Raw genomic sequence first — 23,506 nt, 5'->3', positions numbered from 1 at the left:
GTTAACATGAGACTAAAATACATACATTTTTATATAAGATGTTTACAGCCTTTTATTTTTAAATCATGCTTTCATACTACATATTTAAAAAAAAAAAAAAAACATAATTTTGCATTAAAACATTTATGTAATGTGATTTTAATTTAATGTGTTGTTGTCAAGACCACCTAAACTGAGACAGAAAGTGTTAAAATTAAGACTAGACTAGCACTCATCAATGTCATCTGAAAAATCCATATTTACCGCCTGAGAAATAATTGGTTACATTTATATAGCGCTTTTCTAGGCATTTAAAGCGCTTTACATGGAAGGGGAGAATCTCCTCAACCACCACCAATGTGCAGCATCCACCTTGATGATGTGACGACATATTGTACCAGAACGCTCACCACACACCAGCTGATTGGTGGAGAGGAGACTGAGTGATGAAGCCAATCAGGAGAGAGGGATGATTAGGAGGCCATGAGGGACAGAGGCCAATGGGCAAATTAGGCTAGGATGGTGGACTTACCCCCCTACACTTTATCAAAGAACATCCTGATTTTTAATGACCATGGAGCCAGGAACTTGGTTTAACGTCTCATCTGAAGGACAGTGCTTTTTACAGAATAGTGTCCCCACCACTATACTGGTGTGTTAGGACCCACACAGACCACAGGGTGAGCGCCCCCTGCTGGCCTCACTAACAACTCTACCAACATCTACCTACTTTTCCCAGTCTCCAATCCAGGTACTGACCAGGCTCAACCCTGTTCAGCTTCAGAGCTTCAGTGGGAAACCAGTTTTGGGCTACAGGGTGATGTCTTATATTTAAAATAAAATAAATACAATTAGAATAATAAGACACTATAGAGCTGTTCCCAATCAAATTAAATCATTAGCACCAAAATTTATATTTGCATGGCAGTGGTGGAACAGAAGTTGCAGCTGAATTGGAACAAATTCAACTGTATTAACCCTTAAATGCATACCTCGGGTCCTTAGCGACCCAAGACATCATTCACTACCCTCCTCCTCATTCATTTTTTTAAAGTTAGATATCAACCTTCTTAGTATTCCTCAATCAATCCATTTTAAACAATATAACATGAAAAAAATAATAGAATTATAATTGAATGCCTGTTTTTCCATTAGTGCCTTGTCAAAATTGTATAGGGTCACTAACGACCCGAGGTGTGTAGGATTGTTTTTGTTTTTTTTCGCACAATGATAAATGAGTCTATAATCACAAAAGGCGCACTTCACCTTTATTCCACAAGGTGGCAGTGTCTGATACCCAATGATGAAGTGATGTTTCACTCATAGTTACCTCAGATAGAAAACAAAACAATAATAATTATAATCTGCAAAACTTGAAATGGCTCAGTGATTTACAACAGAGAGCAATAACTAAACACAATCAAATATTAGTGTCACTGTCACTGATGATGGATGTGGTCAAGAAGCTGTCAGTCATCAAAATATTGATTTTGAAGACGTTGAAAATGACTTTGGAGAATATGTTCGAGATCGCGAATATGAGCAGCTGCTGAATATACTGGTAAACGAACTCTGACGAGGACATATGATGATGCTATAAAACATCTGCTCAAAATGAACCCTTCTAAGCTCCAAAAGGTAATGAAATATGTTTTATTTTATTCTTCTGTAGCTGTTACTCTAACATAAGGAGTTTTATATATTATCACGACAGGTAGAGGTCTATCCATGTTAAATATAGATCCGGGTCGCCAACGATCCAAATATGTAAGAATGTTTGGCGAAACAGTCATGCATTTAAGTTTTTTTTTTTTACAATATTTCAATAAACTAATAGAAAATAAAATTACATTTTAATATGAAACTAAAACCACCAGTAGGTGGCAGCTAATAACTTAATAAGTGAGTCACAACAGCGGATTCATTCAGTAAAGGAACTCTGCTGTGTGTTGCTCTGAAATGCACAACAGTTCTGCTGATTTTTTTTTTTTAGTTTGGAACTATTTTCGCTGCTGAAATCACAGAGCAGGGTCAGCGCATGCTGAGGCGCATAGCGTGCACAAGCTAACTTTCTGCAGAGTCAATAGCTTCAGACCTCCAAACTCTTTGTGACCTTCAGATTAGCTCAAGAACAGTGTTTAGAGAGCTTCATGGAATGGGTTTCCATGGCCGAGCAGCTGCATCCAAGCCTTACATCACCAAGTCCATTGTAAAGGGTCGGATGCAATGGTGGAAAGTACATCACCATTGGAGACTCAAAAAAGTTTAATCACTTAATATTAACTTATTTATATATATATATTTATATTCTATCGTATACGTTTCTATCGTATATTTGTTAAATTTGAGTAACATTTAAGCATCTGCAAAATTAATATATCTAAATTAAATGACTTTCTCCAGAGGACACCTCAGCTTAGAAGGAAAAAGGAAATTATGCATGCCCCTACAACTAATTAGTAAGGTAGTTTTTGTAGCATTTAAGTTTAGGTATTGTGTGGGATTAAGGGATGTAGAATAAGGTCATGAAGAATAAGGCATTAATATGTGCTTTATAAGTACTAATAAACAGCCAATATCCTAGTAATATGCATGCTAATAAGCAACTAGTTAATAGTTAATAACTGAACCGTAAAATAAAGTGTTACCATATCGACATACATACAGTATGCGTGTAAAATATTTGCACAAAACCTTTGCACAAAAATGTTTGCACAAAAACATAAGCAGAAGGGGCTGGCATCATTGTTAATATTTGATAAAGGCTGTTTCGTCATCTCCAACACCTACAGTACTGTCAGGAGCACAATACACATCAGAAGGAGAAAGGTGGATTTTTAAATCTACAGCTCATAGTAACTGTCAACTATTTATCTCATTGCTCTTATTTCCTGTATTCAACCCACCAAATGTCTTGAGCATCAACATGATAGAGATCAAAATACCGCAGGCAGGAAACAATTGCTCATTGGCATACAAGCGGAAGCATCTCATTTTCACCAGTGGGACGCTGTTTCATACCACGTACGGATCCATTTTATCAGGGCAAGCTCAGGAGCGCAAACACAAATAACAGAAAAGGTCCTTTTCATGTCTTACAAAAGCCAAGGAATGTTGACAATGCGATTCACGTCCCGCACAAACCCCTGGCGAATCTCCAAAAGCACTCATGCATCTCAACATGAATTGGGCCCCACACGCTGTAAAAACCCTGTCAAAAACCAAACAAGAAAAGCTCTCAATAAAGATTCATTTCAGAGTGTTTATAATTTGGACATTTTGTGGGACGTTATTTGCATATATGTTGCCAAACATACAGTTGGTGTGTTGATGACTCGAATCTGAAGGGTGGGGGTTCAATCTGTCTTAATGATTTGTTGCATCCATTATCAAAGCATGTTAAAAAAGTGTCAGGTTTCTTGGCTCATTGAGCTGGATCGTCAATGGGAAGCTATTGGAATGGACACACTAACAAACTGTGCAGTATGTGTGCCGGTGGAAAGATTGTGCCCCACAGCGGACTCCTTTACAAGGCACATTTGTTGAGCTTATATTAGGCGTTTATGGGCATTCATGATTTGATTGATTTGATTTATCCACGCAGCTGTGCTCTGAAGACACAGGAACATAGCGCAACACAAATGAGCTACCAAATAAACAATTAAATTCTACTAGCTAGCAAAACATGGTTGCAATTGGCACCTCAAATTATGGAAGACAGAACCATGAAGACAAGTTAGAGCCAAGAGAAGACCGTTGGGAATGGAACAGGGACAGTCGTGTTAAAGGAGTTAAAAGGATAGAAGATAAATGATCATCTAGTGTTTGGACAAGAGTCAAAGTCGTTCCTAAGCTTATTACAACAGCCTGCAACAGCCAGATTGCAAACCCACTGAATATTCACAACCGTTTCTTTCTTTATTTCTTTCATTCTATGCTCTGTTGTTAACTTCTTTGTATTTCCTTCTGTCGTTCTTATTAATTTATATTTGTGCAAGCCAAAGACATCCCCTAATCATATGATACACATGTGTTGTTTGTTTAGCTATATAGCTGGTCTAAGTCAACAGAAAATGGATGAAATAATTAAGATTATTTTATGTTTTTGAAAGAAGTCTCTCAAGGCTGAATCAAATATATAGTAAACAGTATTATTTAAAATATTGTCCACAATCAACCATTTTTTAATGAACAACCACCCAACACAAAGCTCGTTCAAACTGTTTAATGCACAGCTAGCATGGATTATCATAGACATCTATACAAGTTAATGTTGATGTTTATCATGCAATATTTGACCCAGGGTCGGCGTTTGCTATAGGTGAGCTAGGCGGTTGCCTTGGGCGACAATTGTGTTAGGGGCTCAAGCGCGCTCTAGTGACGCCCATTACTTCCCAATAAGCATAGAATCGGAACAAGCGAAATACAACAATGCTTATTATACATGATCATCATAGGGCGCCCCTCAGCCACACGTTTAATTACTTATCAACCTGATTATTAGATTGAATTGATTATTGATTATTGATTGGTTCAGGCGTTAGGTCAGGCAAGTGCTCATCGTGTGCCTTAATCAAAAATGTGGCGTCTTAAAACCTGCGGATGCACAGGGATGAAAAAAGAGAAAGAAAGAAAGAAAGGAAGAAAATCAAAAGAAAGCCCATTATAGAGGTTAGTCTTCTTATCTCAGCCAATAAGTTGTTAAACAAAATAAAGTTACTTAGTATTATCAATATTATCAACTAATATTAATTTTATTAATATTGTCACTAAGCTATCACTTGGTAGTTTTCTAGGTATTACTATGTATTTTAAACATAACTTCACTGACAATAATCTACAATAACCTACATGGATGTAATTTAAATATCAAAAGTCCAGTTCGTTATGGATAATGTATGCATGTTAGTTATGAAAAGTACAAATGCTCTCTACGTGGGCGTCGGAAGCAAAACTCCATCTCGCCTAGGGCAACCAAAGAGCTAGAGCCGGCCCTGATTTGACCGTAGAAATAACACCTGTTTTCATTAGTTAGATATAGTACTTTAAAACTATTAGAGAGAGAGAGAGAGAGAGAGAGAGAGAGAGAGAGAGAGAGAGAGAGAGAGAGAGAGAGGCATATATAACCTGTGTCTGTTCAGCATATCACTCTACAGACAATAAAGTTGTGAGTTTAAATACTTCAAAAACAGATATATTGTCCTCTCATTGCTAAGAAATATAATGTAGTCATTAAGTAGCAAAGCATTTTTTATTAATAAGATTGGGGGGGGGGGGGGGGGGTTATAAAGTAAGATTCTACTTCTAAGGTAACATACTGTAAATGTGACCTTGAAATTATATCCTGAAAATGTAGCAAAATTGTCGTTCCCAGATGGCCCTTGAAGCCCCAGTCCCACTGTCCTAGTCTTTTCATGTTCTTGGAAAAGGGTGGAATCTGCTTTTTTCTCCTTACACCTAATGGAAGTAGTGGAAACAAACTTTACTGGACCTGGCTGTGTGGTGATAAATCAACATTCAGTTCTATTCTAACCTTTTGAAACACAATGAAAGTCCCACAAGAAAAAGGAATCTGGTCTGACCTTTCCTGAACAGTTCAGTTGTGTTGTCTGTTCAGACCTGTCTTCTGTTTGCACCACGTGTTCTCCCTGCATAATGACTAGTCTCTCAGTGCACAATTAATCCCCCATCAATAACTCCAGGGTAGATATTGGAAATCTATTGTTTACAGGATGAAAAAAGGGTCAGATGACAGTTCACTCTTTATTCAAAAGAAGAAAAAACATTAAAAGTGAAACTATATTCACTATGATTCAAAAATGTGTTCAGTTGGATTATCAGCTCCATCTGCTAACTAATGCCAACATGTTGTTCTTGAACAAACAATCTAAGCACTAAAACTCAGAGGCCTCAGCCCATGCCATTGAAGCATGAAGCATGTTAGGGAGGTCCTGAAGCTTTTATGCTCAAAGAAAAATCCAAACTAGCACAAGCCAAGCTGCAGAAGAGTCCAGCAGAGCTAGCAGAAATGGCTTGAGTGCTTAGATTGTTAGTTCAAGAACAACAAGCAGACATTGGTCAGTATGGCATAGTTGGTATAGTGTACCATAAATCCAGAAGTTTCAATCACTTCCATGGCCACAAGTGTATAAAACCAAGCACCTAGACATTCAGACTGCTTCTGCAAACATTTGTGAATGGGTCGCTCTCAGGAGCTCAGTGAATTCAAGTGTAACGTGATAGGTTACCACCTGTGAAATAAGTCAACTACCAACTACTAAATAATATTCTGTCAACTTTTAGTGGTATGTTAACAAAGTGGAAGCAATTGGGAACAACTGCAACTCAGCTACAAACTGGTAGGTCACGTAAAATCACAGAGCATGGTCAGCGCATACTGAGGCACAAAGTGGGGCAAAATTCAATAGCTACAGACTTCCCAAACTTTTGGGTTGTTTTTCAAGTGTTTGGGCTTGGCCTAAACTCCTAATGTTTCAGCATACTAAGAAATTTTGGACAAATTCATGCTTCCAAATTTGTGGGAAAAGTTTGGGGATGGCCCCTTGCTGTTCCAAGATGACTGCACACCAGTGCACAAAGGACCCTAAAGATGTGGATGTGCAAGATTGGTGTGGAGGAACTTGACTGGCCTGCAGAGTTTACGGCATGCCTCGAGAACCTTACTGCTTTTATAAAATGGTTACCACACAATACAAATAATAAAGTTGGAAATGTATGTATTAGTATAACACTTTAATTAAAATCCATCATTTTGCCATCATGCCATCATTCCACCAGAAAGATTTTCCCTAATGCTGCGTTCACACAGCATGCAAATGACGTGAATAAATCGCGCGATTCGTGCGAAGTTGGATGCGTAAACATTTTGAATCCATTTGCTTCATTCGCACGTGAAATTCGCTTCATTCGCGTTTGACATTCCCTACACAACATATTGCCAATATTTTGCCAACATTTGCCAATTTATTATTTATGTTGTGGTCAAGTGTGATGCTAATAATGATGTGCAGTGATACACAATAATTATGGCCGCTGATCATATGTTTAGTCGTAGCCCTGCTTTATCATAAATAAAACAAGCGTAACAATCAATGAGTTAAACTATCCATTTTATAAACCATATATATATTAATGTAATTCTTTATTTGCACAATATTTAATTAGCATTCTAATAAATATGACCTAGAAAATATACTACTGCTAAGCTTTTGGTAAACTATAGTTTCAGTCACCTTCCTCCTCACACATCTATCAGAAGTCATAACGCTTTGGGGGGAGCATGACTTATTAAAGTTTGAGAACCTCCAAAAGCATCAACAGGGCAGCTTTGCAAAGCCTGATGTCCATAGAGCCCTTAGTTTGCAGATAACTGCTAAAATTGGTTTAACAAATGTGTCTCGTATCAGCCTCACAGGGAGAACTCTACATCAGTCTTAGGGTGACAGCGAGCGCTGCAGCTGAATAATCCTATCCTTTGTGTTTTCCCAGGTAGAATTAGGAGGAGGGGGGAATGGTATCCTTAATACAAGCTGCCGCCCCATGGGCCTGACTGATCTCATCGCTACAGACCCGCACGGGTAGAAACAGCACTCATGTGCTCTCTTATTCCTTCATTCCATCTTTCATGCATTTCTTTTCCTCTCTCTTTCCTCCGCTGTCACCCAAAAGGAGTGTACGTGAGTTGATTTAATATATGTGAGCCGGGTGAGGTTGCCCAAGAGGTTTCCAGTGACCCATGAGCCATAACTGAGCGAGATAGAGAGCAGGAGAGAAATGAGGAACAAACAAGTCAAACTGACACAGATTACAGGATGAAAGGACGAGGGAAAGAGAGGGTGAAACATGAATGAATTGTTTTATTGTTATTTAAAGAAGACTCTTATGCTCACAAAGACTGCATTTATTTTATCATAAAATATAGTAAAAATATATATATTATGAAATATTATTACGTTTTATAAGAATTGTTGTCTATTTTACTGGTTTACATAATTGCCAAGACACCAAACCCCATTCTCTGAACCAAATTCTCAAAGGTCTAAACCCATTTTGTCAAAAAAGTCACTCTTTCTGTAAAAGCTTAAACCAGTTCAAGCAGTTAAACATATGGATATTTCAAATGTTTATTTCTTTTAATTTTGATAATTATAACTAACAACTAATGAAAATCCCCAGAAAAATAAATATCTCAGAGAATTATAATATTGTAAAAAGGTTCAATATTAAAGACACCTGGTGCCACACTCAACTAAAAACACTTCCAAAGGCCTTTAAATGGTCTCTCTGTCTAGTTCTGTAGGCTACACAATCATGGGGAAGACTGCTGACTTGACAGTTGTCCAAAAGATTACCACTGGCAATACGCAGAAGGTCATTGAAAAAGAGGCTGGCTGTTCAAAGATTTCTGTGTTCAAGCACATTAATAGAGAGGTGAAGGGAAGGAAAAGATGTGGTGGAAAAAAATTGTACAAGCAATAAGGATAACCTCACCCTGGAGAGAATTGTGAAACAAAACCCATTGAAAAAGTGGAGTGCAGTTGGAGTCAGTGCCACTGCTGAGTGGTCCAAAGTTATGTTCTCTGATTAAATACAATTTTGCATTTTCTTTGGAAATCAGGGTCCCAGAGTCTGGAGGAAGCGAGGAGAGGCACACAAGCCACATTGCTTGAGGTCCAGTGTAAAGTTTCCACAGTCAGTGATGGTTTACGGTGCCATGTCATCTGCTGGTGTTGGTCTAATGTGTTTTCTGAGGTCCAAGGTCATTGCAGCCGCATACCAGGAAGTTTAAGAGCACTTCATGCTTCCTGCTGCCGACCATCTTTATGCAGATGCAGATTTCATTTTCCAACAGGACTTGTTACACAGTGCCAACGCAACCAGCACCTTGTTTAAGGACCTTGGTATCCCTGTTTTAACTGGCCAGCAAACTCGCATAACCTTAACCCAATATAAAATCTGTGGGGTATTCGGAAGAGGAAGATACGATATGCCAGACCCAACAATGTATAATAGCTGAAGTCCACTTTCAGAGCAACCTGGGCTCTCATAAAGCTTGGAACATACTCTGCAGGAACAAAGAAATTTGTTCGTTTTCTCGAGGTGGCAAGAACAATAACAAAGTTTGTTCTTGCCAGTACATTCATACTTCACAAGAAAAGCAGGTGCTGATCATCTGCGTTTCTCCACATTAACCATACCCACTTTAAATGTCTGACCAATCACACAATAGTTCTTGGACACCCGCAATAAAAAAGTTCTCCTCAGGCGATGTGTCGAGAACAAGATGCGAGAACTCCCAAACCAGGGCTGCGAGAACAAAATTATGTCATTTTGTTCTCACAGCCCTGGGAGCGAGAACTTTTTTCTCTGTTCTTGCGAAGTATGTTGCAGCCTTAACACCTGAGCAGTGCCACAGACTGATCGATTACATGCCACGCCGCATTGCTGCAGTAACTCAGGCAAAATGACCCCCAACAAAGTATTGAGTGCTCTACATGCTCATACTTTTCATGTTCATACTTTTCAGTATCATCAATCATCAACGTTTGCATATGTACTAGATGTTTTAGGGAATTAACCATGTGACATTTTAATTATATTCTGCTTAAATGAACAAAATTACTTTAAAAAAGATTAGTCCATTTTGTTGAACGAGATTAAAAGATCTGAGTCTGTAAAATGATCCGAACTCCCCACTACTATCCGTCACTCAACATACGTCATTTACTCCGTTGCTCTGATTGGTTGTAGCTCTATCCAATTGAGGTCTTCCCTGGTTCGGTTGAAACACGCCCCAATTACAGCCCAATGGAGCAGCATCAGAATTTGTGGTGGAAGCAAGCTTCAATATAAACACCATTTACAAACCTCGTGCACTCTTTTTTGTTGTTGCTGTTGTTGTTGTTATTGAAAAATAGTAAACACAAGTGGCAAAAGATAAACACAACTACAACACTGTTATTATCATTCACACACAACGGCTCAAAACACACTCTTACTTCTAATGATTTGATCAAAACATACGCCAGCACAGAGTGCACAGGTGCTCTGAATATTAATACCAACAATGGATGGAAACAATCTGAGAGGGAGAGAAGGAAGGCTATGTGTAAGTGATGAGGACGATGGTGAACGATGAGGAAGAGGACAAGAAAGAGCAAGGCGTGGAGTGTTGTCAAGGCTGGATACAACATTGCCCATGATGTGGAAAATTTTCCTTAGGCTGGACCCAACACGAAGGCATGACACTGAGGCAGAATGAATGTCTCTTTGACTCTTCGACTTTTTGGGCTTGGACAACTATATTTTTACAATACATGCAAGTGTATTACAAGTATATATACAACATTCAATACAACTATACTATACTTGCAGTAAATACAGTATGCAATAGTCACCTTTTACATAATTGGAGATTTTGTTTACTGTAAACAATATAAATTCATTTTCTGTTAACCGTCATTGTCCTCATCTATCGTCTCTGTGTCAAGATTCACCCTAAGTATTCCCTGTGTTTGTTACCTCTGTTTAATAAACCTTGCACTAGCACTAACCATCTGTGTCCTTGTCTGTGTCTGACAATATTGACTGGCTGTTTGTATTATCTGAAAGCATTGTTTGATTTTGAATACAGGTAAAATCGTTTTGAGCCGATTGATTTTGCCAGGGAAATTTGTAAACATGAAAATTCAATTACATGTAAACATTATTATAAAAATGTGTCTTAACAATTGCAACAAAAACTGTAACATACAGTATTTTAAAATGTTATTTATTCCTGTGATTGAAAAGTTGAATTTTCAGCATCATTACTCTTTTTTATTGTGTGTGTCAAAACATCCTTTAGAAATCATTCTAATATGCCGATTTTGTGCTTACAAAGTTATTATTATCAATGTTGAAAAAACAGATAAGCAATTATTGCAGCTTAATTCTTTTTTTAATGATACACTACCAAAAGTTTGGTGCAAGATCAAAAAAAAAGAAGAAGTAATTAATACCTTTCATTAAGAAAAGAAGAACAAATGCTAGGAGTAGGCAAGGTTCCCTATCAGTTCCTATATTAGTGCTGTCACGATCTCAGATTTTTTTACTACATGATTATTGTGGCCAAAAGAATACACAATAACGATATATCGCAAACTCTGTAGAAATCTTGAAATAATAATAATAATAATAATGCTATCCGTCATATTGATCTTTACTTTTTTGTTTGTATGTTTGTTTGTTTATTTATTTATGTGTTTATTTTTGAAGAATAACACCATTGCATAAAAGTGGGTTTAGTGTCTTATAGGATGTCCTACCCGCATGATGTATATGTATGTATGTATCTCTGCACACACTGCTCGTGCAAACATCACACATTATTGCTGCTAAGCAGAGTTGTAGGCATCTCGCTAATCACAAAGCGCCACAAACAAAAAGCAGCCACCTTTTACACTTCCTCCTGAACCGAAACAAGCTTATGCTGCGTTCACACCATGTCATAATTATGAGACGACAACCCATTATATTCTACTCAGAGCTTTTCTCAGACTCGGAATTCTGCGTTTCTATGGCAACACTATCAACACCAAAATGAATCTGCGGCAGTCAGGTGGTCCAAGTCAGAGCTCTTATTTAAAAGTTGCAAATATGATGTAAAGTCTGCAAGTTTGCAAGTCTGCATCTTGTAATAATGTTAAATCTGACATGGTGTGAACGCACCCTTACAAAACGGATTTGAGAATAATAACAGTAAATAAGTAGTTAGGTCATTTGAAAGTGTTGTACTTCACTCTCCAACAGCTTCTCTCATCGTGCTTTGCAGTGTGTGTTCATGTGTTTTGAGGAGGCAAGGATTTGAAGATATTTCCCCTGTTTTGTTTTCAAAGCTAACTTGTTATTGCTAGCCTCCATGAAACTGTGCACCCTAGCTTTACATTGACAATAAATTGCAGTAAAGACATGCCAGTAATGTTACAACAGAGTTATATTTCAATTGCTGTTCATTGAACTAATTATCAAAGAACCCTTGAAAAATGCATTACCGTTTACCCCCCCCCCACACACACACACACACATACACACACAATAGCTGAAAGACTTGCGTATTACATCCTTTTTTCATAGATTGTGAATTTATGTGTACTTCAGCCTGATGCATGTTTGCACAAATGGTTTGATGTTAAAGGTCCATTCTTCATCAGTTTATTTGGCTTTTTGTGACCGTTTAGTGCCTTTAGAAGGCAGCTGCCTACATTTTATAACAGTCTTCATATTGCCGGGGAAACTATGAAGCTTTACACACCTCTCTATGTAGGCAGCTCACTATGGTTTTAAATCTGAGTTTGTGCATTCCTCTGCTTGAATGCTCTGCTCCGCTGCCTCATAACGTGCTCTTTCACGACACAAATGCAGCAATTTAGCTGTCTTTATGTGCATGTGTATCTGCCCGTGTTCTTTATACAATTGCACACAACATTTAGCACACATTTACATACGATGAATTACAGTTTTATAAATGACTGCAGGCAATTATTGCGTCAAGTCAAGTAACCTTCATTTATATAATGCTTTTTACAATAGATTGTTTCAAAGCAGCTTTACAGTGATAATAGGAAATTATTGCCACAAAGACTGACTAACAAGCTAACAACAGTTGACTAAAAAGCCTTGCAACATCTCCAAATCACCTCCAATTTTCCATATTCTCTGTATTCCACCACAGCATGTCTGAACCAACTAGACACCACACTCCAAAGAGAAAACAAAAACTATTGACTGAGAGAGAAGGATAGAACCAGAGGGCTAAGAAAATTTCTTAAAATTGTCTGTCTGGGAACCCTGCGGCACACTGTGTGTGAGTGTGAGAGAGAGAGAGAGAGAGAGAGAGAGAGAGAGAGAGAGAGAGAGAGAGAGAGAGAGAGACAGAGAGAGGGTGTGTGTGTGTGTGTGTGTGTGTGTGTGTGTGTATTGATTGTAGTAGGGCTGTAATCTCATTAAGGCTGCTCTGATTTATGGAGAAAGGAGTGATACGGGTCAGGGTTGTGGAAACCACACCGGACCTCCTCTTTCAAATGGGTCCCACACAAAAGCAGGGGTCAATTGACTTTGCTCCTACATACACACACATACACAAACACACCCACACACTCAACTTACTGGTCATTATGGGCTTTTTGGGGAGCAAATGAGGGACGAGTTATTAATCATAGCCTTTAACAAGGTGACAGTGTTCTGTGCACTAACCATCAGAGGAACAAGTGAGTCAATAACACACACTGCTGACCAGAGCCAAGAGCTGAGGATAATAGACTATTTAGTGATAGGAAAAAAAGTGTGTGTGTGTGTGTGTGTGTGTGTGTGTGTGTGTATATACCATTCAGGCATACCATTATGATCTAATATTGTGTTGGTCTCTCTTTTGCTGCCAAAACAGCCCTGACCTGTCGAGGCATTGACTCCACTAGACCCCTGATGGTGTGCTGTGGTATCTGGCATCAAGATGTTAGGAGCAGATCATTTCATTCCTGTAAGTTGTGAGGTGGGCCTCCATGGATTGGACTTGTTGGTTCAGCAAATCCCACAGATGCTCAATTGGATTGAATTTGGAGGCCAAGTCAACACCCCAAACTCATTGTGCTCCTCAAGCCATTCTTCCTGAATCATTTTTGCTTTGTGGCAGGGCACATTATCCAACTGAAAGAGGTAACAGCCACAGGAAATACCGTTTCCATGAAAGGGTGTACATGGTCTGCAACAATGCTTAGGTAGGTGGTACGTGTCAAAATAACATCCACATGGATGGCAGGACCCAAGGTTTCCAAGCAGAACATTGTCTAAAGCATCACACTGCCTCCGCCGACTTGCCTTCTTCCCATAGTCAATCATGATGCCATTGTTTTCCCAAGAAAAGTGATGCACACATCCTCGGCCACCTTCTTCCATTGCTCCGTGGTCCAGTTCTGATGCTCACATGCCCACTGTTGGCACTTTCAGTGGTGGACAGGGGTCAACATGGGCACTCTGGTCTTCGGCTATACAGCCCCATACTCAACAAACTGCAATACACTGTAACACCTTTCTGTCAGAGCCAGCATTAACTTATTGAGCAATTTGAGCAATGGTAGCTTGTCTGTTTGATCGGACCACACAGGCCAGCCTTCGCTCCATCAATGAATGAGCGAACGAGCAGAATAACTGAACATGCATCAATGAGCCTTGGCTGCCCATGACCCTGTTGCCAGTTCACCACTGTTCCTTCCTTGGAGCACTTTTGATAGTGATGACCACTGCAGACTGTGAACACCCCACAAGAGCTGCAGTTTTGAAGATGCACTGACCCAGTCATCTAGCCATCACAATTTGGCCCTTGTCAAACTCGCTGAAATCGAGTTTTTCCTGCTTCTAATACATCAACTTTGACAACAAAATGTTCACTTGTTGCCTAATCTATCCCACCAACTAACAAGTGACCTGTGGTGAAGAGATATTCAGTGTTATGGCTGTCTATCAAGTCATAAATGCTTATTTAATATTCAACTGAACAGTGAACATGGCCAAGTTGATGAATGACAGACTAAACTATTAATTTATTACTATAGTTGTTACAGTAGTACTAGTAAATACTTACTGTAGTAATTATTGTAAAATTTAGAACCCAACATTGTGAACAGTATTGAATTATCAGTTAGTCTTTCCTTGATCCTTTGAAATTACCTGGTTGTTTTTGCTACTTTAACTTGCCAAACCCTTATATGTAAATATATAAATTAGCCAAAAATGTATTGGCTAACTATCTTAATGTACTTTTTTTACTACAGTCTATATAATGTGAACCCACAGTGCACACTTTAATAAAATGAGCATGAAAGCAAAATGTATGCAAAAGATAAAATAAAAAAAGCTGTAATTCATTCTGTAATATATATATATATATATATATATATATATATATATATATATATATATATATATATATATAATTATTGTTATTATTATTATTATAATTATATAAGTAATATAATTATTATTATTATTATTATTATTATTATTATTATTATTATATAAGTAATATATATATATATATATATATATATATATATATATATATATATATATATATATATATATATATATATATATATTTTTTTTTTTTTTTAAAGCTGAATATTTAGGTTACAGGATTGTAACATATACGTTGCAGCATAAAGTCAATGTGCACTCACCTGGTACTCGCTGGGCCAGAAGGTGCTGACGGCCATCTCCACCTGATGCCACTGCCGTCCCTGAGAGCCAGACACATTCCACACGGCATTTCCCCGTGAGCCACCGTTTACACGAACATACACACTGAGGGCCCCGGGACTGTGTCCGTCGCGGCTGTACAGAAAATAACTGAACTGCACACAGTGTGTGTCGTTCTCACTCAGCGGACGTAGCAAGAGCTGAGCACGCTGTCCTGCACCATACTGTGAAGAGTTCACCATCATGTAGGAGCCTAGAGAGAGACAGTGAGAGAGAGATTATTGCCTTGATTTACGTTGTACTGTTTGTTTGTTCTATTTCAACTATTGCTCTTTATTTTGTTAAACTATATGATTTTCTGTTAGGAATCCATTGTGTTCTCAGACAAAAAACAAAAACAAAAAACAAAACAAAATATAATCAACCACTGTAGAGAGCAGAAGTCGTGTACCATTCCTGAATTATTCAATTTCTGAAAAAATGGTTAAGTGAATGATACAATGATTCACTCATTAATTCACTTTTTGCCATCTACTGACATGTAACAGAAGATAAATTCACTGAAAAAATCCCCACCACACCACACTGTGCGAATTCAGACACTCGGGAGGTGGTGATATACTGCTCACGCTATGAGGCAGTTAACTTGATAATCGCATCAAAGCAGCTGGTACATGGCACGACTGTATTGCATGGCGAGCTGGCGGCCATCACACAAGCTTTCACTCTAAACACAGAGCAATGGCTTCAGATAGAAGAAATAAAGACAAAAATATTTGTGCAAATGATTTGTTGAAAAGCAGAGAACAGCAGCCATTCCTTTCAACAGAAACGAGAGAGAGAGCAAGAGAGAGAGAGAAAGAAAGAGAGAGCGAGAGAGCGCATGCATGAGGGAGTGAGTGTGTGTGTGTGTGTGTGTGTGTGTGTGTGTGTGTGTGTGTGTGTGTGTGTGTGTGTGTGTGTGTGTGTGTGTGTGTGTGTGTGTGTGTGTGTGTGTTTGAGTTTATGCATGCTGTATGTTTGCAGCCACTGAGCTATAGCCTAATTACACTCATAGATCTAGCCGATGTGACGTGGTTGTGCATGAGTTGGCAATAGGGGAAAGCCGTACGCTGGTGAAAGTCAGGCCGACTCCCTGAATTTTTTTGACATGTTTAAAAATGATTGTGAGTTCGGGAGGTGCTTGTAACATGCTCGGCTCGTCTCGTAATTCCTCTCACATGCTGCGAGCCGCGACCATACGAGCATCTACGATGTCTTTATAATTTTTCCAGACTGAAAAAAAATTATCTGCAAGCTCTTACGACAGCACATACTTATGCACATACTGTCACGTTTTCTCAGTGTGGTACATGGAGAAGGAAAGACAAAGAAGATAAAAACAAACAAACTTGATTAACCCCATGCCTTTCAAAGATCGTATACGGCCCAAGATTACTATTGTTCAACATTCACTGCTTGATAAAAGGGGTACTTCAGCGCTGGAAAGATGAATCTATATTTAAACTGGGTCATTAATGTAGTAGAAATGTGAAATTATTTTTGAATTTGGTGCCTTCTAGACTGAGAAAAGACCGAAAATGTATTTTTGTCTCATGGGGATGAAAGACTACAATTCCCAGAATGCTTCGCTGCCCTGTGAGGCCATTCCCAAAGCCACCACTACTGGATTACAGTGACTGAGTTTGAGTTAGCGAACAGACATTGCAATTAAATACTGAACGTGTCTGTTCAACTTAACGATCAAGTTGCCGCATGAGTCTCACAGCACTTACTCAGATTAGGAGTCAGATTACATTTAACGTCATAAATGAGCTGATGAGCTCTCGTGATGAGAGCTGAGGTAATCACGATCACACTCGCGGCATACATTCACAACGCGATTTCAGTCTGGCGCGTTTTCAGTTCATGCTTTTGGAAGCTTAACTTTCGTAGAAATTAATTTGAGATGTTAAAACACTTACATTGCTTAGCATCCGTTTAAATGAATGCCTGCTGCTGAGCTGAGCTGTGAGTGTAATATCCCATTCCCCATGTGCGAGTTGAAAACATGTGAAAATAGCTCCCTCTGCTGGCTGTAGTCTTTAGCCTCTGGACAAACATTCTAAAGATGACGCAAATATTGTCAATTTACGTCACGGGAGGAATTTTTCCAGAAATAAAATGTATAAATCTCTCCTCTCAGGGGGATATAAGAGGGGGGAGCACAATCATTTGATTATACTCCAGGGTTTCTACTGATACAAAGCCATATGCTAATCGCTGAAGTAACCCTTTAAAACATAACACTCTTACTTTATCTGGACAAACTCAGTATCATCAAACAGATTAAAGACTCCAGCTTCGATATTTGAACGTTGTTTATGATAAAACTGGGTTGCATTGACATTAATTTCTTATTTTATGTCAGGAGTGCATTATAATCGATCCATTATGAAAGATATTTTGAATGTAATATCAGACGCACGTTCATTCTCTCTCGTCTGCAGCAGCTCATTTGTATTCACACAGATCGCAAAGAACAGCTTTCAGTTTAGCTCTTAGTTCAAAAGTGCTCATATTTGGATAAATATTGACATATATCACATGTTTGCAAAATATTTAGTCATTCAGAATGACATTTCTATTAATTTCTCACTGAATTATTCAATCTAAAAGAGCTAAAAAAAAATGCACATAGCTCTCTCTGGGTCTCCTCTTGATGATATGTGTCAGATATGAGTCATCAGGCGTTCATTTGCTCACTGAGCTGCCAATAATATGACATGCTTAACACTGCCCTCCGCATGACGTGCTCCTCGTGTGGACACTTCCTCATTCTGGCTCTGTGAAGAACGAGCCAATTCTACATTTCTACGCGTGAACTAAGACGCTAATAAACACACAATAACCATGGAATAAGGTTTTTGTTTGATTTTTCATGTGATTTGGACTATTTTATATCAATAAATTGTTTCGCGACAGGAAACTAATACAAACACACGATGGTGGTCTAAAGTGACATAAAGAAGGAAGGTGTCATTTTAATATTTTAAATTGTGTTATGTAGCTTGACGCTAACTGAAGCTCTGATGCACCTGTTGGGCCAGGAGCTTTGTCTATTTTGTTACAATAATTCCCATAATGTGCTTTTAGTTTAGTTTAGTTTTTTTTCTTTTAGAAAGACTAGATAATGTGGACTACTAAATTAAATACTGCACTGTCAATGGGCCATTTAGGCAGTCATACATGTTACAATGGATTTGAACAAAAAAAAAAATTAATACAAAGGAAACCCAAACCAAACTCCGCACTAACATTAACGAGAACCGACAACAACAGACTGAAACAGAGGCAGATATACTGTATATTGGAAGAAAACAAAGATAACTAATTAGGATACAGCTGAAAACAATGTCTAATCAAATCAGAATCCATGGTGACAAATAAACGAGCTAACTCAGGTAGGGTGAAAACAGAAAACCAAATCCAAACACAATGAACTGAAATTACACTTTGACTTTTGTTTTGGACATCTGGGATGGATCTCTTGCTAAGCTCAAATTTATACAGTAAGCTTAAATGATTGCTGTGGTGTTGGGGCAGGGCAGAGTTCACTGTGGGTAATGTAGTTTAAAGCAGGTGTAATCAGTGCAGTGATGATGGCAGCTCTGCTTGGGCACTCCACCATTATTAATCACGCTGACACGGTTATTAAACCTCTAATGTCTGCCACCAGGGTACCACACACAAACTGCATTACATACAGCGAGACAGTTTTAAAACGAACAGCTGCAAATGAAAAAAATACCTACAAGTATTACAAAGACATCAACAAACACAAAATGCCAAGTGTTGCATCTCAGGGACATTTCGATTTTGATTGCTCAATGTCTTGAAGACATTATCTGTCGGTTTCTTTACTTCTTTTGTTCTCATTCATTTTTGCCCGGAATTTTACATTCAATGGAAGAAAATGTGAGAAGGGTTGGAAATCTAGTCTCTACATACAGCTCCGGTCCTTCTTTCAATTTAAATCTATGGGATTCGTTTCGCTGGATTTATCATTCTCCATGCGAAAGTCTGATTGCTTAAACAGCATACTTCTCAACAAGTCACATTTGAGGTTTAAGGTTTAATTTATAGCTGTAGAGTAAATGATGACAAATTGAAGAATAATACCTATTTCAGTATGAACAATAATAGATATGAATAAGGACCAACATAAAGTTTCTTAGATGTGACACTTTTCTCAAGCTTGACATGTAGTTTTCTGGGCTGTTCAGCAAAATTTCACTTTTCAATCATCAAAACAGGTGGCAGCCATTAAGAGTAAATTTGAGTCTCAGGGTTTTTGTATTGTTTTCGCAATTCATAAAAACAAACCCAAAGCTGCTATAACATCTGTCCGGTTTCTGCTCAGCTGGCCTTATTTATCAACAGAAGAACATATATTTATTAATTTAGAACCACACAGAACCCAGAGATTTAATGAGCCACGGTAGAAGAATAGACACGTAGAGTTAAAGACACTAATATAAGGAATGCCAGTCATTTTTGAGAAAGAAATGAGAAATGAGAAAGACCTTATGTAACTGAAGCTAGATTATAAGAGCTGTTCAGACACACTTCACCCCCTGCTCTCAAGGCTGCTGTCGTCAGTGTCCTTTTTAGCACACCTGACTCCCATGCTGGTTCAAATCTTGCTCATATTGGTGCGAGTAGGACATTGGTGTTGTGACGTGTGGACATTGGGAGTTGGGAGGCCAGAGTTGTATAAGCAAACTTCACAAAGTTAGCTAACCTTCTCCCATGCCATTTAAGGCTGGTTCAAATCCCATTGGAGTATGGAGTATGGAGTGGTGCGGAAGTGACAGACTGTAAGTTTTGAATGCTTATATCTCTTAAATGCAAATATTTGTTATTGTTTTGGAACACAAAAAACACAAACACACAGATTATTCATAACTTTAATGCTAACATACATTCTAAAAAATGTTGGGTTGCTTTAACCTAATGCTGGGTCAAATATGGACTAACCCAGCAATTGGGTTGTTTTAACCCAGAATTGTTTAGAGTGTAGTCATAATGAAAGTTAAAAAACTTCAATTTTTTATTTCAGTGGCCTTTAAAGCTTTGTTTGGATCTCCAACCCAAAGTCTCAGAACGGTTTGTTTCAAATATAAAATGATACAATATATCACGGAAAGAAAAAAAACCGATAAAACATTCACTGCAGGGATGTTTTTCCTTCATATTTTAAATATCTGGAGATATATATATATATATATATATATATATATATATATATATATAATTTTTTTTAGCATTTTTGCTTTAAGACTTGGGTAGTCTCTGGCCCATTTTCAGAAGTACATAAAAAAGATGGCACTTTAATAATTATACTTTTTCGTTGCATGCATTGCAAAATAACTTAAGTCGAAGGTCAACAGCTGCCCTCCATCTGCAATTGAAATTTAAAGAGCGTTGTTTCTTCCGCTTGACTGTTTCAAACAACAACCAGCTGAAGAACAAGTTTGCAGCTCCATCGTCCGGAAGAGAACATGAGCGTTTGTTTTCCGACTGTCAGGTTTGTATGCATGAGCGCTCTCATGGAACGGACTTTAGTGCCACGGCTTAAAGAGAACAGAGGATAAAAGAAGCTTCTTAAATCAAAAGTCCATCTGACAGTCTTTATGCAGATCAGGGCCTGAATGAGCATCAGGGCCTGGGGTGAATTGCTATGACAGTCACAAAAGAAAAAAGTGTTGTATCCTGGGAGAACTCTTGCATCTGAATGCAAACTTTTAGATATAGGCTGCTGGCAATATAGCACTTTTGAATGCAGCATTCTGAATGGAAATCAAATGCACAACTTAAATAGTTTCCTCTAAGTTGGTGGTGGATAATAATAGGGTGGATGATGGGAGTTCAAATAAAGTAAACTTTCCAATCTAATATGGTTTTCATTGTCAACATGAAGCCAAAATGTACTTATTTTCTTAAAGGGATAGTTAACCCAAAAATGTAAATTAGCCCATGATTTACTCACCCTCAAGTCATCACAGGTGTATATGACATTCTTCTTTGAGACAAATAAAATTGGAGGTATATTTAAAAAGTCCTTGCTCTTCAAAGATTTATAATGGCAGTGATTGTTGTTCTTGTTCTTGTTTTTGGAATCCATAAAAATGCATCTGTCCATCATTGTGATCCACATTGCTCTGTGGAAGGCCGTTTGAAGTTAATTGATGCGTTTGTGTTCGAAAAATATCCATATTTAAAACTTAAAGTAAAGTTTGGGTCAATCACCTTCCGTATTCAACTTGGGCATAAAGGATCTGCTGCTAACATCACATCTTCTGCTAACAACACTTTCAAAAAGTCTTGAAAGTGCCTCTTTCAAAATGCTAACGCTACCAGTTATGCTCAAAGACATAATATACGTAGACGCCCCATAGACTTACGCTGTCTATTGGAGCGGACGTAACAGCACGGCGCCATCTTGGATGGGTCCCCAATGCGCCGCCCCCTGCATTTATTTCTGCCGAGGAAGATGTATTCTTAACTACAATGATCATAACTCCCCGAGTTTTTACCGGGTTTCACACGGTTTGGTTTGTTACAAACTGCAGAGACTTAGTTATGATACAGTTATGATACAGGATGCTGTCACACATTGAAAAATTCTGCTTTCATGTAGAAAGACTTTGTATTACGAGCTTTAACTAAGACATATGGTAGACTATGACATATTGATAAATGTATAAATGAATGAATTTTATATTTTTTAATATAGAAACCAGTTTGATTGTTCATTTGAATTTATTTCTCTCACACACTCACACAGGCATATTGATAAATGTATAAATTTATGAATTTTATATTTTAATAAAGAAACAAGTTTGATTTTTCACTTAGATGTATTTCTCTCTCTCTCTCTCTCTCTCTCTCTCTCTCTCTCTCTCACACACATACACACACACACACACACACACACACACACACACACACACACACACACACACACACACACACACACACACACACACACATCTGTCTGTTCACTATCTTTGTGGGGACTCTGCATAGACGTAATGGTTTTTATACCGTACAAACTGCACATTCTATCCTCCTACACTGCCCCTTCCCCTAAACCTACCCATCACAGGAAACATTCTGCATTTTTACTTTCTCAAAAAAACTCATCCTATATGATTTATAAGCCTTTTGAAAAGTGGGGAACGCTGGCTGGTTCCCACAATGTAGGTCATCTCAGGTTTTACTATCCTTATGGGGACATTTGGTCCCCACAATGTAATATAAACAAGGGCACACACACACACACACACACACACACAAATACATCACGCCATTATCCCTGGATAATTTTCGATCCACCACATGTCCGTACATGCGATGATTGACAACAAAACACAAACATTTGATGCAGTATCACACACCGCCTGTGGTTTCAACAAACACACAAACAAAAATACTTGCAGAACTCTGTTGCTGCCCCAGGAAAAACAAACTGCATTGCTAGTTCCTTAACACTGGGTTATTTGGGAAGCTGAACAAGGACATATTTCCCTCACAACCAAAAAAACACGTATTTAGTGACATTGTTGATTTTTTTTGGTCTAAAAACAACATGACAACGCTGCAGACGGCTTCCGTAATCCAAACCAAGCATTGATGGATGCGCTGTTGCTCTTGCTCTGGTTGAAGTGTGTACGCGCTCATCCTGGAGAAGTGCCTATAGAGACAGAGCGCATTTAGGCCATGCCCAAACCAGGGGGAAAACAATCCAACGCTCAACCTTGTCATTTCTTACTTATAACAAAAAACATGTCTAAAAGCTGTGTGTATGTGACAAGGTGTACCGCAAACAAGCTACAAAACACATAACTAAGTTTGTATAAGTGGTAAACCCCCAAAAAATGCCGTAGCCATCTTTTCAGAAGTGAGGGGGACACAGAAATGTCGTAATACCATTTTTTGACTGATATAATTTATTGCATCTCTTGCTTTTAATTTGATAAGATACCAAATAACCAATAACCACTAATATCTATAATATTTTTCTCCTATATTGTATAGCAATTGTATGACTTGTGCATTAAATCTCCATAGATCGCAAAGTTCAAGGGGGCCCGATATTTTCGCAAGGATGTAAAAAACCTAATACAGTGAAATATTATTCTGATGTAAATCAGCTGTACTCTTTGTGAATATATAAGTGCAATTTGTTTCTGTGATCAAAGCTGAATTTATCATCATTACTCCAGTCTTC

The 23,506-nt window shown here is 38.2% G+C and overlaps 1 protein-coding gene across 3 annotated transcripts in view; it reads right to left on the bottom strand.

Annotated features, from left to right (window-relative positions):
• ptprua (protein tyrosine phosphatase receptor type Ua) overlaps window positions 1-23,506 on the bottom strand; it is a 353,612-nt gene that overhangs the window by 168,283 nt on the left and 161,823 nt on the right. For all 3 annotated transcript variants that reach the window (XM_067426694.1, XM_067426695.1, XM_067426696.1), the window contains exon 3: window positions 15,213-15,484. In XM_067426694.1, the coding sequence (XP_067282795.1) occupies window positions 15,213-15,484 (272 nt within the window). The remainder of the gene's footprint in view (window positions 1-15,212; window positions 15,485-23,506) is intronic.

This window comes from Pseudorasbora parva, chromosome 19, assembly GCF_024679245.1.
Source record: "Pseudorasbora parva isolate DD20220531a chromosome 19, ASM2467924v1, whole genome shotgun sequence".
Taxonomy (NCBI): Eukaryota; Metazoa; Chordata; class Actinopteri; order Cypriniformes; family Gobionidae; genus Pseudorasbora; species Pseudorasbora parva.
This window is presented reverse-complemented; position numbering and strand designations above follow the sequence as displayed.